The 19,002-nt window shown below is 39.6% G+C and overlaps 1 protein-coding gene across 1 annotated transcript in view; it reads right to left on the minus strand.

Moving 5' to 3' along the window:
* Positions 1-19,002, minus strand: part of TESK2 (testis associated actin remodelling kinase 2) — a 101,028-nt gene that overhangs the window by 55,243 nt on the left and 26,783 nt on the right. The window contains exons 3-4 of the mRNA XM_065409529.1: positions 14,663-14,784; positions 3,259-3,307 (exon numbers count right to left, since the gene is read on the minus strand). Of these exons, the coding sequence (XP_065265601.1) occupies positions 3,259-3,307; positions 14,663-14,784 (171 nt within the window). The remainder of the gene's footprint in view (positions 1-3,258; positions 3,308-14,662; positions 14,785-19,002) is intronic.

Genomic DNA, 19,002 nt, shown 5'->3' on the forward strand with positions numbered 1-19,002 from the left:
TTCTCATAAATCTGCTGCATCCTGCAATTTTCTGAAAAGTCTAAGTTTTCATTTTAAAAACATCTCTTTCCCATTGTGAAAAAACAGCTGTTAAAATCTGCTAATGTGCTTCAGCCAAACAGCAGCAAAGGTGTGAACTTATCCTGTCCCTCCTTTATCGCATTCACCTCCAATGAATTCTGAACTTCAAAGCCAATGTGTATATGCATTCAAGAATCATAGGACAGAAAGGGATCTTGAGAAGTCCCCTGCACTCATGGCAGGACAAAGTATTATTAGATATTCCTCCCCATTTTAATCATTAATGGAATCATATGCATGTTAACCTCTTGAAATGTTTTTTTGTGCTCTAACAACTGGCTGAATTCTATAAAAAAAATTCACAAATGGTTATGGTGGGCAGATTCCTTTTGGTAAATAATAATTAAAGGTGATCTCACTCATACCTTTTTTAAAAAGCAACATACATTTTTGCGCAATACAAAGTTACAAAAAAAGCTGCATTGACAGTATTGTGGCTTTTTACACGTTTTCATATTAGGCAGTTTTAAATAATTTTTGTCCTGTAAAAAATATTCTAAAAGCACTGAAGTTCATGCAAGATTGCTAAGCAAAAATTTTTTGTTCTATTATTCATATTAAAAAAAAAAACAACTATGGGGAGTTTATCAAGACACTCAATAAAATGTCATAATGAAACAAAATATCCTCTGTGAAAATGCTGTCACTAGGGGGAAAAACAAGTGCATTTCTTGTATACATCATATGCACAGCACAACAAAATCAGTGTGTGAAAGGAGCAAAACTGAATTATGAGGATTGCTATGTCTCTCCCACCACCACATGAAATGTGATGCCAGTTTCTTTTTTAAAAACACAGTATCATGTAAAGAAAAAACTGCAACATCGGATGTAGAAACTTATCCTCCAAACATGACTTCATGTCCAATTTTATTACAGTACCTAGTTTAGTAGAAGATACTTTATCACACAAGTTGGTCAACTCCCAACTCTCCCAGGGTGAGTGTTCTGTGCTCCAACTTATTTAAGAAGCCGAGGCCCTAGGACAGGGATGACCAACCTGCGGCTCCGGAGCCACATGCGGCTCTTCAGAAGTTAATATGCGGCTCCTTGTACAGGCACCAACTCCGGGGCTGGAGCTACAGGCGCCAACTTTCCAATGTGCCGGGGGGTGCTCACTGCTCAGCCCCTGGCTCTGCACCAGGCTCCGCCCCCACTCCACCTCTTCCTGCCCCCTCCCCTGAGCCTGCCATGCCCTCGCTCCTCCCCCACGAAACAGTTGATTGGGAGGTGCGGGCAGGGAGGGGGAGGCGCTGATCGGCGGGGCTGCCGGTGGGCAGGAGGCACTGGGAGAAGCTGCTGACATATTCCTGTGGCTCTTTGGCAATGTACATTGGTAAATCCTGGCTCCTTCTCAGGCTCAGGTTGGCCACCCCTGCCCTACGAGTACATTGGTATGAATTATTGAACAAGCTCTTTTCCAATAGATTAAGATATAATACGTAAGACATGCTTGGGAAAATCAGGATAGCAATTACAGCAACTGTATTAAAATCATATTACACCCAAGGACGGTCATAGTGTAGCAGCTGTACAAGGTTCTGCCACAGAGGAGATCACACCAGTTCAGACTGACTTAGTCCCTTGCTGAGTCAGTAGGAACTGGGAACACCATGGAGGTAGCAAGAGCTCACCTTGGCTCATTCAAAAACACTGCTGAGCTTCAGAGGGCACAAAGTCTAGCCTAGGCATTCCCAAACTGTGGTAGGCATACCCTGGGGGTATACAAGACATATCTGGGGGGGTACGCAAGAGAAATTGTGTAACGGTGGATTTTATTATTTATTGTATTTATTGCATTTTCATAATGGGCTACAAAGATGAAACTCTGTGGGAATTTGTTATATAAAATACAGGCATTAATTTACTTCAAAACATAACAATGAAAGCCCTCACCTCCAATCACCATACAGCGCGGGTTCAGTTGCCCAGCAACTGTCCAGTCTGACTGAGCTCAGAACTGAGTCAGGGTTTTGTTTTGGTTGTATGTGTCACCCTATAACTATAGCTGTATGTAACAGCGAAATATGGACAGATGGTTAAAGACAGGTAATGTTAAGAAGAGAACAAAAAGTATCAGTGATGAGAAGGGTAAGGATACGAGGGCCGCTGGTAGATCTAGAAGAGGGTACGCAGTAAGAAAAGTTTGGGAACATTTGGTCTAGCCTACCTCTGCTGGATGGATGGTGGCCACACCACAGAGCCCAGGAAGGGACAAAGAAAACATTTTGAAAAGGAAGAAATTTGTGATTTGGATGCCCCTCCCACAAACGCATGAAAAATAAAGCATAAATGCCAGGTGCCCCAGAGGGAATGAACAGAACAGGTAATCATCAAGTGATCCATTCCCTGTCGCCCATTCCCAGCTTCTGGCAAACAGAGGCTAGGGACACCATCCCTACTAATAGTAATTGATGGACTTATCCTCCATGAACGTATCTACAGTGAAACCCTGCTATAACACGATGATTGGGGTCCAAAAAATTCGATCGCGATAAAAGTGGGGTCGCGGTATAGCGAGGTTACAAAAATTTACCATTTCAAGCCGGTCAGTTTCAAGCCGGTCAATTTCTCTTGAGCAGAAAACGACTTGTGCGTTTGCGAACTGCTCATAACAGTAACTGAAAGGGTGCAGCTCCAGCAGCGGGGGCTCTCAGCCATGCAGCGAGAGAAGGAAACACTTGGGGAGAGCAGGGGAGATGTGCAAGGGGCAGAGGAAGAGTGAGGAGCAGCTGGGGAGGAGAATGGCTCTTCTCACCAAAAGGAGAAGCGGGGGTACGGGGGGGGGAGGGAGAGGCAGTGGGGAAGGCTTGGGGCGGCCGGAGCGTTATATCCGAATTCGCGTTATCGCAGGGCACGTTATAGCGGGGTTTCACTGTAGTTATTTTTTGAACCCTGTTATAGTCTTGGCCTTTTGGATACTCTGTTAGTGGCCATTTTACATACCTAAATGTTGATTTTTCATCTAATTAAGGGCCCGTGTTTGAAAGTTGGGTGTTAGAAGTCTATTACTGAAACACAATTAAGGAACCTGATTCTGTAACATTTACAGTAAGTGATCCTATCGAAGCCAGTGGGACTACTTGCATGAGTAACTGCTACTCAACAAAATGTAGCATCTGGCCCCAGGGGAGTACACACAACGAACGGTTCAGTACTGAACATAAACAGTCTTACCTCAGTCAGTGCATGCAGTTGTCCTTGATGTACGCAGACACCCATAAACCTACAAAACACAGAACAAAGGTTTTTTTAAAAATATATAAATAAAAACAACAGAAGTGAAGAGAGGAAGCGGTTCAATGTTCAAGCATTAGAAACAAGCAAGAATCAGTTCAGTGAAAACTGCACATCTCAGGTCGGAACATTTAAAATCCTAGCTTAACAGAAGGGTGAGGGGCTATGGTACAATATTTTGAATGCCCGGTTCAATAGAGCTCAGGAGACAAGACTCAAACTCAAGTGGAAAATTACTCACTAAGGGGTAAATTGTCATTTTCTCCAAGCCTTGAGGAAAGGCCAACATATAGCTACGTCACCAGGGGAAAGGAAAGGGGTCAGAGTTACAATTAATTACCTTGCTTCCCACTTGCTCGGGGAGGGACAGCCAAGCTGAGTAATTGGCTACAAGCCAATACAAATAGCAAATTACTTCCCCTTCTGCACTGGCTACATTGTGCTGGCTGTTATTGAAAGGTATGGGGAGAAGAGAAGCACTTTATGCTCCCATATTCTCCTGCACGGTCACATAGGGCAAGTGAACATTTTACCCTGAATGACTATGTCATCATATGATTTCAAACCACCCAGACTGTAATCAACTACTTAGACTGTAAGCTCTTTGGGGCAGGGACCATCTCTCTGTGGTGTGTTTGTATAGCACCTACCACAATGGGGCCCGTGTCCATGACTGGAGCGCCTAGTATTGGTACTACAGAAGCACCTATCGTCCTTAGTTTTTAAGCACAATGAAGAGAATAGCATGCTAAACATTCAGCCTTAGGTTACAGGAGTGCAATCAGAATCTCATTTCCACACCTCGCCTCCCCACCAGGTTAAGCTCCTTGTGTTCACCACAAAAGGGCAATTTGTGTAGCAGATGTCACCCTGGATGTGGCAAAATGTGAATGAAGACTAGTAAAGCAGAATGTAATAAATTCAAGGCCTCCCATTAGAAAGTTCATTAAAGCCTGACTTTTTACATACTACATAGACTCCAGAAGTGCACAGTTGATCCCATATCACTGTAATATGAGGTGTTTGCTTCATAATACAACCATTTTCAGTTGTATCATTTACAATTTGATCACTTGGGGGACAAAAACATGTTGACTATTAAGTTGTGTTAATGGCTGACTGAGGAACTCTTCCATGCACTCTCAACCCCACCCCACCCAAAAAAAGGGTGTGAGTGGAAATGCATGATTTCAGTAAATGTGACCATTCTGGATGTGACAGAGGAAACTTGTGAAGGTCTATTTGTAGAAATAATGACCTTTTATACCCTAAAACACTTGTATTTAAAAACAAAATGATGCAAGGGACATGTAGTACTAGTTAAGCTAAGCTGCTTTTGAAGAAATGAATGATCCCTACTGTTCTCTTGTCTAACAGCTGACTGGTAAATTACAGGCAACCCAAGAAAAACAGTATAGATAAGGGCCTTTGCATAAGCTGAGCTGTGAAAATCTGTTTTCTGTAAGAAGGAGAAAAAAAATGGAACTTGCACCATAAACTCTGGTTTTCCATCGCTCTTGCCCCATATAATATCTTTCTTTACCATGGGGGAAAAAGTGAAAATGTAAATACTCTCTGGTTCATATAATGCAAAACTATGGTGAGTTCAGAAATAGAGACTTTTGGATATCCAGTCTATACAGCTGCTGCCTCTTCTCTCCTACGGGCAATTACTTACAAGGAAATCTGTAAATAGGTCATTCATATTTAAAAACCTTTAAAAGGTCAGAAATACATCCGTTCGAGAAGTAACTGACATTATGCAGGCAAACTCTAAAATACATTTGATTAAACTAAGGCTATTGAGCTACACCACACAGAATTACAGCTTCATTCACAAAACCACCAAGTCTGATATGCAATTCTGGTCTTCCAGGACATTTAGATCCCAGACTGCAGCGGATACTCCTGCACAAGTTCTGAGAGCTTGAAAATGTATTTTGTCCTTTGTGAAACAAAGAAGACTGATGATATATTGCTGTTAATAAAGTTTATTATTGCAACATTTTTGCTCAGTTAAAAAGGTTGCACCTTGTGGCAAATACATACACTAACATTTCAATCAACCCCAGATATCTAAAACAGGTTATAAAGAATCTATACCTCCTTTTCTTTCAAGACAAGAATCAAACGGTATGTCGTAGGAACATAAGTCTCATGGCTTATGCAATATATCTGACAAAAGAAGCTGGACTCAGATTATCCATTTTAGCTACTTGTATAATGTGGAAGTTAATACAGTACATCTAGGCAGTAGGAACTCTATAGTAAAATTTGTAAAACAGCTTCCAACAGAAGCTCACACACTAACTCACTCAGACCCACAAAATCCAGGTAACTCTACTTGGCTCCTCAAAAAAACTACATTTTTTTTTCCTAAATGTGGAGCTTCCATCTAAGAATCTTCAAACATTTCACATAAAAGAATGAATTAACCCCACACATCCATGACAGACGGAGATCTTTTGGAAAAGAATGGGTTTTTAAAATTTATTTAAATCAAGTCTGATGTTAATCCAACGAGATGTTTGTGAAACAAGGCTGTTCTTTGTCGAAGGGAATGGTGAATGGTGGCCACAGAAGAAAAATAATTGGACAAAAAGCAGGTAGAATTCAGAAGTTTCAATGGTGTTAACCTGTTCTGGTGGAATTTGTAAATTTTGTCAGCTAAACTGCTTGGGTCACAGGCGATCTCAATATCAAACCACCAAATTATTTGATTCCAATTTTCTTATTTAATATATCTTTCCACATCCATTATAGTAAAAAATATAGTCTATCAGAAGAAAAGTAACCTACAGCAGGTTTTCACAAAGGCCTTTTTGTTTTTTAAATACTAAAACCATTAGTAAAATTGAAACAGCCATTTAGGCCTTGGCTACACTGGCGCTGTACAGTGCTGCAACTTGCTGCGCTCAGGGGTGTGAAAACGCCCCCCCCCCCCCCCGAGCGCAGCGAGTGCAGCGCTGTAAAGCACCAGTATAATCAGAGCCTGCAGCGCTGCACACTCGCTCGCAGCGCTGCAAGCTATTCCCCTTGGAGAGGTGGAGTACTTACAGCGCTGCGAGAGAGCTCTCATAGCGCTGGCGGCACGACTACGGCAGCGCTGGGAAGTCCTGAGTGTAGCCAAGGCCTGAGTGGGTATTCACACACCCACATCTAAGTTGAAGAGGAATAGAAAGCAATAAACGCAAAGCACTAAGATACTGATGTGACAGCTTGTGGTTTTATTAAAAAGAAGAAAAGTTTGAGACCAAAGAATAGATAATTTTATCTGTTCATTCAGAAGGTATAAAAGCTAAGATAAGATAAGGCCAGTAAGATTTGACAGTGTCTCTATCAGAGAGAAACAAACAGAAAAAGATGCCATGTTCTGCAGCCTACTACTATGAGCACTCAGATACTGCAGGAACAGGCAGCAGTTCAAAACCTAGAAACAAGAACAAAATTAACAACAATGAGAAATACTGGTTTTCTGTCTGGGAAATAAAGATGCTTCTACCCCTTAAATAGAACTGAAACACGGCTCAGTAGCTCATACAAACAGGCTAGATCACAAATACATTTCTAAAACCCCACACTATTAGAAACTGCCCTGCAAGCAAAAAGAAACCAAGACAGTGTTAATATATTTACAAGCAACATAAATTGAATCATTTAATCATTACGAAAGAATCTAAGTTTTTTAAAAATCTGGAAAACAGATTTAAAGGACATAATAAATAAACAACAACAACAACATAGCTCCATCAATCCAAATTCCTGGATAACTTGCTCCTGTATGTGCTGTATCAGGCAACAGTGAGCCTCCAAGCTAACCCAAATACTGCTGAAAAATAATTGTGCTGAAGGTAATGTAGGCAGCTGCAATTTAGAAGATACAACTACTTAGTTAGATTTAGAAATTCTTTGCCCCGAGTGAGATTCCATTTCTCTGGATGAGAAGTAGACCTGCTTGTTGAGCCATTAAGGATTATTCCTCTTGGTGAGATGCACTGTCTTCAGTGCCGAGAAAGTGAGGGCTTATATAAATATGCTTGTACCATGGCACTGAATATTTTTGGACGGCAGAGTCTGGACGTGACCCTACGCACTCTGTATTCAAACCCTACACACATTACTTCAACGATATTTGTACAAACCTCGTGAGGTATCGTCTGAAAACTAAACATCACATTGGTCATTAATATCATTGTGGAATATAACAATGCCATATGTGAAGTTATTTTTGTCCTCTGATACGATGTTTTAAAGTCTTTATTTGAGCAAAGTAGAAACAGGCCTGCCCAGGTCTTGAATACAAATGAAGCAGGGTGGCCAGGAACAATGGAATTGCAATTTATACATGCAGTAAACAGAACCAAAGGTCACAAGGTGGCTGGGGAGTCAGCATGTCTGGATCACAAAGAATTGGGTATTTATTTGTCTAGCCAACCTGGTCACCATCAGAGACAATGGAGGTACATTTACATAAAAAGGTAAAGAAGGCCATCAAGCTAACCAGGGGAAGAAATAATTATCGATGGTAGATGCAGACTGCACTCATGAGGAAGCCTTTCTGCTTCTGGAAGCAGGGTCAATGAATTTTGAGAGAGATGCTTTTCAAAGGTTTACAGGACTATAAAGAGAGGGGAGGTGTTATCTTTCACCTAAGTTGACAAGATGACACCACTTCCTACTTCTGTGGAAGATCCTGACTCAGAGACAGTCAACCATGCTGAACCAAGAGTAATTGGTGAGAGAAACAAACAAACAATCTTAAACAAAGACTGCCTTGCTAGATTGAAAATACACATCTAAAAGTCTAAAATTTACTTTTATTTGCTTGTGACCATTTCTAGCTTTATTTCTTTTACTTGGTATCACTAAGCCTACATCCCATTAACAAATGTGTTTATTTTAATCTAAACCAACCCAGTGCTGTGTTTAAATTGAAATAATTGTTAACTCCAATTATTGTGGCAAGCTGCTAGGTGCTGTCTCTTTAAAGCAGCAAACTAACTTCATTATTTCTCTGAGTGGTCCAGAAGAGGACTGGACACTTCAAGGCAGGCAGTTTGGGGGGAAGTTCAGGACTGAGGCTATGTTGGGGTCACTTGGCTAGTAGTAACCAAGACTGGCGGAGAATTGTGTAACAAGCAGGCTGTTGGAGTCAGAATGACTGAACCAGGGCTACTTACAACACAGACACTCAGTGCATGTTTGTATGCTGGTTGGGAGTGTCCAGACAAGGGAGCTACAGCAGCAGAGCATTTTAAGGCACCCAGGGTAACAGGGCAGGAGATGACAAACCTTTAACTGGTCTGGATTGCACCCCAAAATGTGACAACAGACACAGGGAAGGACTTCACTAAATCTGCACTAAAAACCTTCCATAGTTAACTGTACTAGATGTAATGCTAAATAAAAATGCATTTTAACAACTTTTTACTGTTGACACTGTAATCCATATCACATTTTAGTCCAAAGGTAAGTCATCTCACCTAGCCCCTTTTCAACTTCATAATTTTTTATTTACATTTATATATTGTGGAAGCAGAGACAAACAAACAAAAGGTGAGAACTCTGTTATTCTCCAACAATATGTTATACCAGTATGTGCAAACCATTTCTAAAAGAATTATTTTGATGATCCAGGTTATAGGGGAAAATGAATCTATTAAATCATTTTCTGACTCCCAACTGTTAATTACAAATCATGGTTCAGCATAAACATATTGAGGGTGCTAAAATAAACAATGCCAGCAGTCAGCCTATTGTAACATACTCAAATCACAAGTTATTCCACTGATGGGGGAGCTTGATGGGGACCAACTGCAGCAAAAGGAACTAGATTGGCATTATATTTCAAGGATGCTGAATTTGTATGTGCGAGCAGATGAAAGGAATTCTCCTTCAAGACAGCTCAAACTACACACATACACAGACTTTATTTTAGTTTTATTACATTTGCAGACGGTGGGGTTTAATCAATGAGTCAATCTGCCTGCATGTTCGCTGCCAAACACAGCAATATTTTAAAGTGCTCCCATGAGGACATTTAAGACATGAGCTAAGACTTTCTGTGTCTAGAACATTTTTATATATAAAGGGCCCTAAAGTACTTATTAAATAAAGAAGCATTTTTCATGCAAACAGGAGTGATATTAAAGACTGCAATTCAATCACATACTGAAAGTGCACTAATCTAAAAGACAGCACAGGAGAGGGAGGACTTGGGTTAACAGTCTCCTCCATTAGTGAGCACTGTAGAACACAGAGCGGGACAAAAGAGCTTTGATCTCACAAGGATCAGAGTCCTGTAGATTGCCTTGGGTTGGAACTTCTGGAGATGATTGCATGTCAATATCAGCAACCAAGATTCCTCTCCTACATTTCTCTTTAAGGCTTACATTGTTCAATAGATGGTTTCAAGTTAAGTTATGGCCCAGAAAATGATTATGCAAAAATGGCACCTTCTTACTCAACAGATCTATTCCCAGTGTGTGTTCAGAGTCATGCCTGCTGACTTAATGGCAGAACTAAGTTTATACTGCTTTTTATTTCTGTTAGCTCCACCGTGCCAATATAGCTACAAGAGAAGGTACCAAAATATATTCAAAAATATCCCTTAGAGAGATGGACAAAGTGGCTCCATTTTTGTTTTATTTTTGTGTGTGCGCAGAGATAATCCCTAGGGTAGCACTGGCAATTTTTCATTTTCCTCAAAGGTACATTGTGTTGGAGACTCCAAGATTCTATTTTTGTAGATTCTCACGTTCAACACGTACATGAGGTTGCCAGGGGTGGCAGCAAGGCAGCTTGGGATGCATTATCTCCAACAGGTGGAGACCCAGATTTAACTTTCCACTTCATCTGACCCAGCTGTGGTAGCTCGCTGGCTGAGGGCAGAGTTTGGGCAGCGGAATCTTTTAATATTGGTGATGATATGAAAGACACAAAGAACACAGCTAGACTACTTATTCCACTCCCAGAGCCAGGGGCAACATATGATTCTAAAACCTTGGATATGGATAGAGATTAATACATATTCACTAAGCCCTGGGAAACAAACTAGAGCATCTTGACATTCTTGTGCCTAAATACTACTTTGAAATAAGAAAGACAATCCACAGGCATAGCAAAGGATGATGATGGGCTTTCACCTTAGCTGCACGCAAACTAGACGCTTGGCAATAAAAGAAAAAAAAAATAAATACTCCCCATAAAACCAAGAGTTGAAGAAATCCATCAAGTGCTGAGATGCACTTGGGTCTACAAAGCTGTAAGTGGCTGTGGGTTAGGAGAAAGAAACTAGCCAGGAATTTCCAGCAATAAGGATGGGGCAATACAGCCAGCAGACAAGCAAAAGCAGAATTTCAAACAAATGAAATTAATTAATATGAGTGATGACAGTGATTTTATCAGTAAAAAAAACAAGTAACTTTATATTAGAATATTTAAGTTAAGTGTGGGTTAACAGGAATGCTTGTGAAAAGAAGCCACCTAATTTAGTGTCAGACAAAGGGTAGAACAATAAACGTCAATGAGATAAAGAGGTTCCTGGCTACTAACTACACCAGGAAGACATGTTAATGTGGAGAGGAAAGAGATATAATTTTGCAAACCACTTCCTAGGAGAAAGATCCTCCCAACCACACAAAAACCCCCACACAGCATGGCTCTCAAAAGGTTTCAGTCTGCAGAACACAAGGAAGATGGCCAACTGGTGACTTAGAAATCATAGTTTGAAAACCACTGCCATAAAACAATTGTTTTTTACTGCACGTCAGAGCTTTTAAGAGATATTGACTTATATTTACCTATTATGTAAGACCAAAGTTCACCTCAGAGTCAAGTGAAGAAGATGCATTAGTTAAACATTGACCACAGAACAATTAGGTTTGATATCATTAGAGAGAACACCTTCCCTAGCAATAACAAAGGAAGAGAATTTTAGGGGGCAGATTTAAAAAAAAGTGATGAAGAAAAGAGTGTTAAAAGCAAGCTGAAGCACAGAATAGTCTTTAAATCCCTGGAACTGAAAAGTTACATATTCAAAGGACGTAAAATTTACTAGGAAATAGTAAATAGATTTAGAATAGTAAATTTACAGAATAGTCTTTAAATCCCTGGGGGGAGGGATAGCTCAGTGGTTTGAGCATTGGCCTACTAAACCCAGGGTTGTGAGTTCAATCCTTGAGGGGGCCACTTAGGGATCTAGGGGCAAAATCAGTACTTGGTCCTGCTAGTGAAGGCAGGGGGCTGGACTCAATGACCTTTCAAGGTCCCTTCCAGTTCTAGGAGATGGGATATCTCCATTAATTTTAAAATTTATTTATTTATTTATTTAATTTTATTTATTTATTTATTTTATTTAATTTTTATTTTAATTTAAATTTAAAATTTTACTAGGAAATAATGGTTCTCTTTAAATCCAAATACAAGAATCCCAGAAAGTCATCCCAGAAAACCCTTCAACATAACCATATTATTGTAGAACATTCTCCTAATGACAGGATCTACATCGGATAGTGATCCAGGCTACTGTTAAATGAGACTTACATGTGTGTTTTTTCCCTCACCACTATATATTGCAAAAGCAAATGCATGTCAGGTATGCATACATACATGAAAAAAAAAATTGTACTAAACAGGATTAACAGCCTGTCGGCTCATTTCTTACAACAATGAATTAGAGGCACAGATGGTGTATAGACCTCTGTACAAAAATATATAAATGAAAAAGAGTAAAGTAAAATACACATGTTGAACAGAGTAGCACTTCATGTTATTAGTTGGGGGACAGAGAGGGACAACTTCTTAAAAGGTGGAAATCCTGCCACAATCGTCCTAAGGAGACTGGAAAATACACTGTGCCAGGTAGGGCTCAAGTCTGAAATAAAACTGAAGAGGACAAACACAAAGTATCAATTACCTAAAATAGAAAGAAAAAACAACTGGCATGGAGTAAGTGTGAGAGAGATGAAGAACTGGCAAAGTGAAATAAAATTTTTATATTGGTATTTACTGTAGACAATGAAGAAATTCCTATTTCAAGGGCACTTTCCAATAGGAAAGATAAAATCAGCAATTTTAATAGACAATGAATTTTTCCTAAGGAGGAAGCCTCAAATCAAGCAATTTGAAAAACTTAAGTGAATTCTACTCTGAAAAAGTGAACACACACAAGAAAACAGGTGAGCTGAATAAGAAGGGGTCATTTTTACATAATCAGAGTTGTATGTCCTTCCCTAAGGTGAGTGGGAGGGAATAAAGATCTATTACTGTCAGCCCTGCAGAACCACTGGGAGAGCAAACTGGATTATCTTCTGGTTCGCGTATAATCAACAGAATTATTGTTCCCTTTCAGAGCCATCTGTGCAACACCATTGTCTTCAAATTATTCATAAATTCATAGAGTTTAAGGCCAGAAGGCAACATCAGATCATCTAGTCAGACGTCCTATGTCACAGGCCATTTCACCCAGTTACCCCTGTATTAGACCCAATAACTTGTGCTCTCACTGACACCTGTGCAACCCCACCAAAAGCAACAGGGCTACTCAGATGTAACTGAACGCAGCATTTGGCCAACAGAGTCTCTATTACTGGTGATGACAAAGCACAGGCCAGAAAAGAAACAGGTTGACTTTCAGAGCAAGTTTGTAGGACTGGCAATTAGAACATTCATCTTTTTTGCAAACTTGATATGGAAAGCACTGAGACACACTGATTGTAAAACAAAGTCACTTGCAAATTGTATTCCAGTGCAACTATCAGCTGCCCAGGAGGACCACACGCCACACATCTGAGTATTCAGAATGAAATGAAGTGAGGAATATTCTTTATAAAAAGTTATTGTTCCTGAAGAACTGAAAGTTGCCCACCTGATGCCCCTAAAAAATATAAATAAAATAAAAGAGAACACCAACAGAAATGCTGGGAATTAGACCAGTGAGCCCTACCTTGGTAAACAGAAAATGGACTGAGAGTTTGATTAAGGGTAGATTAGTACAACACTTGGATAAGTATAATCTGATACGGTCAAACCAGCATGGTTACTGTAAGAAAAAATTGTGCCTCTCCAAACTGTTATTTGGAAAAAAATAATAAAATAGATTGAACTGGTGGGGTACTTCATGGGGATTTTCAAACACTTCTGATAAGTGTTCCTCATAAGTGACTATTAAGGGAAACAAATGAGGTAAAGGGGTAAAGTATATTGCCTTGCATTAATAACTGGTTAAGAGTCGTTCCAAAGAACAGAAAAGTTAACAGTGAGTATATTCCAGGAGTTGATACTGGGACCTGAGTTATTTAAGAATATGGAGGAGGAAGAGGAAACTGTCATTTCAATTTAATAAGTATTACAGATTTAAACATTCTGGGGGTATTTTGCAGAGTAATGTTTCAATAAATTAACCTTGTGTAAACGTAAGGTAATGCACATTGGCAAAATGAGTCTACACTTCTTACAAACACTGACGGGCTCTGAACTTGATGGACTCCCCAAGAAAAAACTTCAGTCAATATCATAGCTCAGTCAGGATGCCTGCCAGGATGTTATGATGATTATCATCTGTACAGTGTACCCATGTTACTTGGGTACACAGTACAGATGATAATCATCATAACATTAGATTCTAACAATGTTATGGCCTCAGCTGAAGCAGTGCCTGTTGCTTGTCACCTAACCTTCAGGAAAGTATGGCTGAGACTGAAAAGGAACAAAGGGTGGCAACAATAATAGCTGCTTAGAAGTATTTAGAAATGACATATGACAAGCTATTGCAAAACGTGGATGATTTACCCTTGAAAAGAGAAGTATTAATCAGAGCAGACTAATTTAACTCTAATTTCTAGTCTTCAATCCTTCTTATCCTGTCTCACAATACAAAAACAAGGGAACACTCAAAATTAGAGGGCAGCAAATTTAACACAAAGCGGAAGGAATACAACTTTGCACTAAGCATAGTTAACCTGTGAAATTCATCCCCATAGGTAGTTATCAATTAAAATACTGAAGCTTGATTATTATGTGACCCTTTCACAATAGTTTTAACTATGCACATTAAGACAGAAAGTAGAAATCAAATCTCTTCCTTCATATCAGTTGATTGATTGTAGGGACAATTACGTTATGAAGACTTTCATGTTCGTCTGAGGAAACAGTTATTGCTTATTACTGCATGCAGAATGCCAAGCTACGTAATATGCTCTAGTATGAAAAATCCTATTTTAAAATTAGAGGCTCTCTATCTTGTGGATCCATAAAATTCTAGATATACACAAAAACCTTTAAAAAAAGGTTCTTAGGAACCCTCTCTCGCCCTCTTCCTACCCAATAGGGAAAAAAACAGTACCTTAAGATGTTTGGATGTGACAGCCTGTTCATGAGCTGGATCTCTTTCAGCATATTTGCTCTGTTACTGCTCAGCATGTTCATCTTCAAAGCCATCACCTGGTCTGAAGTTTTGTGTCTCACCTACAGAATAAAAGCAAAATGAGCGGATGACATTTTAATGGCAGGAAATGTAAGGTCAATGAGCCATTAACAGAGTAGCATATGACAAGCAGCAGGACATATGCCCTTCGTGTCTGAAACAAGTTAACAACAACTATGCCATCTCTAGCCTTTAACATGGCTTTCCATTACCAGAGTGCTTGAGTACCTCCCAAGTATTTAAAAACCACCATTTCTCCCTCTTCTGTCACTACTTGTAGGAGAAAAAGCTTGGTAAATTTGCTCATATTTGTATGAGCAAGCGTAAAGAAACTGAAGAAAAAGTACACTGAAGAAATGCGTTTTATTTAGTTCCAAATGTAGTTATTTCCATGGTCACTCAGTCTCTTGAGGGAGGGAGTTCCACACACTCGAAATCCCCTGAAAGCTGTCTCCAATGCACGATAGCCCTGCTCCCTCCTCCTTCTCAACCAGGGATGACAGTTTCATTGTTCCTGTGGAAGGTTGCTGTCATGAGAAATCATGGTTGCTGATACAGAGGTGATCTGGAAGGTAGCTAGAGTCAACCCTACAGAGGTCTTTGGATATCAGGACAGACAGAGAGGAACTCTTCATCTATATCGCAAAGCAGTCCATTTTGTTACATAAGTTCTCTCCACACACACACCCCCGCATGAGATTTTGGCTCCATTCCCACTTCTAATTACTAGAAGTTTTGAAAAAGGTTAAGCTTTTACTTTTTTTGTGCAAGAAAACACACACAAAATACCCTAAGCCAAACTGAGAAATGGGAGTAGAAAAGAATGACCAGCCATGTATTGCTGCCTGACCCCCCCAAAAAGGCTATTACCAAGCAATAAACAAATTCTCCTTTACATTATAAAATTCCACAACCATTCCTCTTACGCTGCTAATGGCACATTGTCAAGGTAAAAATCTTGAGTTGTAACAAGTGTTTACCTATGTCACTACACAACAGATATTAAGAGAAAATGTTAACAATCCAATTCATGTGTCATCATTTATGCTTTCTACCTCTCAGGTTGGGCAACAAAAATCAGTTTCACTTTCAGATACTTAATGTTGCAGCAAATATTTAGTTTTCAACAACTGCAGGGGAATGTTTGCCTAAGTATTGTTTGCATTGGAATTAAAATCAATTGTCAAAGTATTTCTATTGGTCTTAGGCTTTATTATAACTGGGTTTTATAAAATTAATTTTGAGGCAAATTTAAGCTGACATAGCCCCTTCAGATACATTCTGCTCAATTCCACTACCTCTTTTGGAGGACCGTTCAGTTTATCCACCACTTATATAAAATAAGATTTTAGGAAGTTATATTATTATATGTATTAATTCACTTTCCACAATTTAAACCTGAAGTTCTGCTGTGCCTAATAACCAAACAGGTCAGGGATGGTGTCCCTGGCCTGTGTTTGCCAGAAGCTGGGAATGAGCAACAGGGAATGGATCACTTGATGATTCCCTGTTCTGTTCATTCCCTCTGGGGCATCTGGCATTGGCCACTGTCGGAAGACAGCATACTGGGCTAGATGGACCCTTGGTCTGATCCAGTATGGCCATTCTTATGTTCACCAATTTTAGGTTTTATAATAAATTTTAGCTAATTTAAATACTTGTATAAGGTCATCTACTCTCAAGATCAATAACCCCAGTTTTGTTACTTTCCTTACAGTTGGTCCCTCTGTGCCCTTAATTTTAATGCCCTAAAGAGCACTCTCTCTCGTTTAGCTATAATTTTTCTTTGAGTAATGTGAACAAAACTGGACACTGTACTCAAAAAGTAGTCTTTATAAACAGTTAGCACAAAACCCTGGGTCTTCAATAACACCATCCACTCCTCATAATGCATCCTATTCAGTCGTCTTTACTGTCACTACACACTTGAAAAGAAACTCTTTCCTCTACAGCATTAACTAGTTCAGTACCACTTAAACTACAACCTTGTTTGGACAGGATTTCTATCCAAGTGCATAACTTTAGACTTAGGCAAGTTAAATTTCATAATCCATCCACCTCAAAGTCTGATCGAATATACCCTGTAAAACAGCTACATCCCTCTGAGTCTGTGTCTTCCCTTTTGGAACCCTCTAAGTTTAGTGATTTCATTTGTTGAAGCTTGAAGAGAGGGGTGTTTTGGTGTGGGTTTTTTCTTGTTTTTTTAAAAGGACAGTACTAATTAAAATACAGAGCCCTGTAGAATCCTTTCCTACAACCTTGCACAAAAGAATATACACTTGTATTGTCAACTCTCTGCTTTCGATCCACTAAATAATTCCTTACCTCTTTAAATATGGGTTAGGCAATTGCTTACTAAGAGTTTATAAAATAATCCATTATGTGGAACTGTAAAAGTTTTCTGAAAAAACAAACAAACATTAAATCTATTGCTTCCACTCTACCTAAGCCAATGGTAGGCAACCTGCGGCCCGTGGGTTGCACACTGCTCGTCAGGGTAATCTGCTGGCGGGCCGCAAGACAGTTTGTTTACATTGACCATCCGCAGCTTCCAGTGGCCGCAGTTCGCCCACCACTGCGCTAGTTCCACAACAGACTGGTTATTAGGAACTAAACCAAAAGCCAAGTCCAACAACTTGAAGGTTACTTCAAATAGCTGGTCCTGCAAAGCAGTGAGTTTACAATTACTGTGATATATTCTACACCTAAGGTCAAATAAGTTTTACCCAATATTTCTTTGGCGAACCAAATTAAATTTGACAACTAATGAAAAAGCAATACAATTTTTATTACTTTGTAAATCCATTCATTATATGCTTTTAAAAAAAAAAACACTTCATTTTTCTGCTAGGGTTATGTTTGACTCCACGGTGCACTGTAAATTTAGAACCAGAGCCCAATACAGTAGGTATGGGGTTTTGGTTTGGTTTTTTACAATCCATTTATTGATACAGAACTGTGCATATTTCCCTTTCATTAGCTTGTTCTTGGTCAAATGAAGAAAGCCAAAAAGGGACTACAATCTTATTTTGAGAGAAAGCACACAGTTCAATCAGAGGGCTACTGTTCCAGACTTTGGCATTAGATATAAGCAGGCACAGCCAGGGGGAGGAGAAAGGGGGGGGTTATTCAGCTGAATTAGGTATAAAATTTTCTACATAAAACTGCCCTGAAAGACCTATGAGCAAACTCAGATTCAGACTTAGAAGTGGCAATTGGGAGTGGTGTGGGAGTAGAAAAGAAACCCAGGGAGTTAGTTTAATTTTTCATTATGCTATAAAAGTCATGACAAAGCCAAGATAAAGAAAGCAACAAAGTGTGTTGAGACAGCATAGGGCTGAGAGTCAATTCCCAAATTCTAACATCAGCTCTGTCGCTAACTCATCGAGTAGCTCTGGGCAAGACACTTCACCTCTATACTTCAGTCTCCCCATCTATAAAACGAGGATGACTAAACTTACCTACCTGCCTGGGGTGTTGAGAACTTTAAATCTATGGAGCACTCTGAAGATGTCCATGTACTACTCTCTATAAGGCACTCTATAAGGTGCCACAGGACTCTGTCGCTTTTTTCAGATCCAGACTAACACGGCTACCCATGTACTACTCAGTATCATCTCACCACCCAAGTTAAAGCATCTGCTAAATATTCCCTTGATTGCGCTGGTTTTATAATGTATAACCAAAATGTTTATAATATTATTACAGTATTTACATAAGCTACAGAAATTTTCTAAGATTAAGAAAAGTTAAAACAGCTCAGTTTGTGCACCAGTACTTTGATAAGAAAAACCACAAGCTATCCCTTCTCTAATAGGTCACAGCACAAGATTTGGCCTCAAATGCACATCATCATCTCTCTCCATTGCATAAAAAACTTGTTAGTCATGAGGTAGAGGTACCCCAAAAATAGTTTATTTGTTGATCTTTAAATTCCCCATGCAGATTCTGAAAAGAGGAAACATTTCTACCACACTGACACGGCCAGTCTATATGAGCTCTGATCAATGTCCCTGTAACATTCATCTTTCTGACACATGTGTGCCCACCGACACAATCAGCTGTCTCGAAATGATCAAACACACCAAGAACAGTTTCTATCAGAACCATCTGTCCTCTCACCAACCTTTACCATATCTTCAAACACCCACCCACCCCCAAGAGTCCAACAAATAGGAGGCCTAATCAAGCAATTCAGAAAAGAGAGAAAACTACTCATCTGCTGATGACAGAAAGCTGGACCTGACAGAAGATGACAA

Source organism: Emys orbicularis, chromosome 8 (assembly GCF_028017835.1).
Source record: "Emys orbicularis isolate rEmyOrb1 chromosome 8, rEmyOrb1.hap1, whole genome shotgun sequence".
Taxonomy (NCBI): domain Eukaryota; kingdom Metazoa; phylum Chordata; order Testudines; family Emydidae; genus Emys; species Emys orbicularis.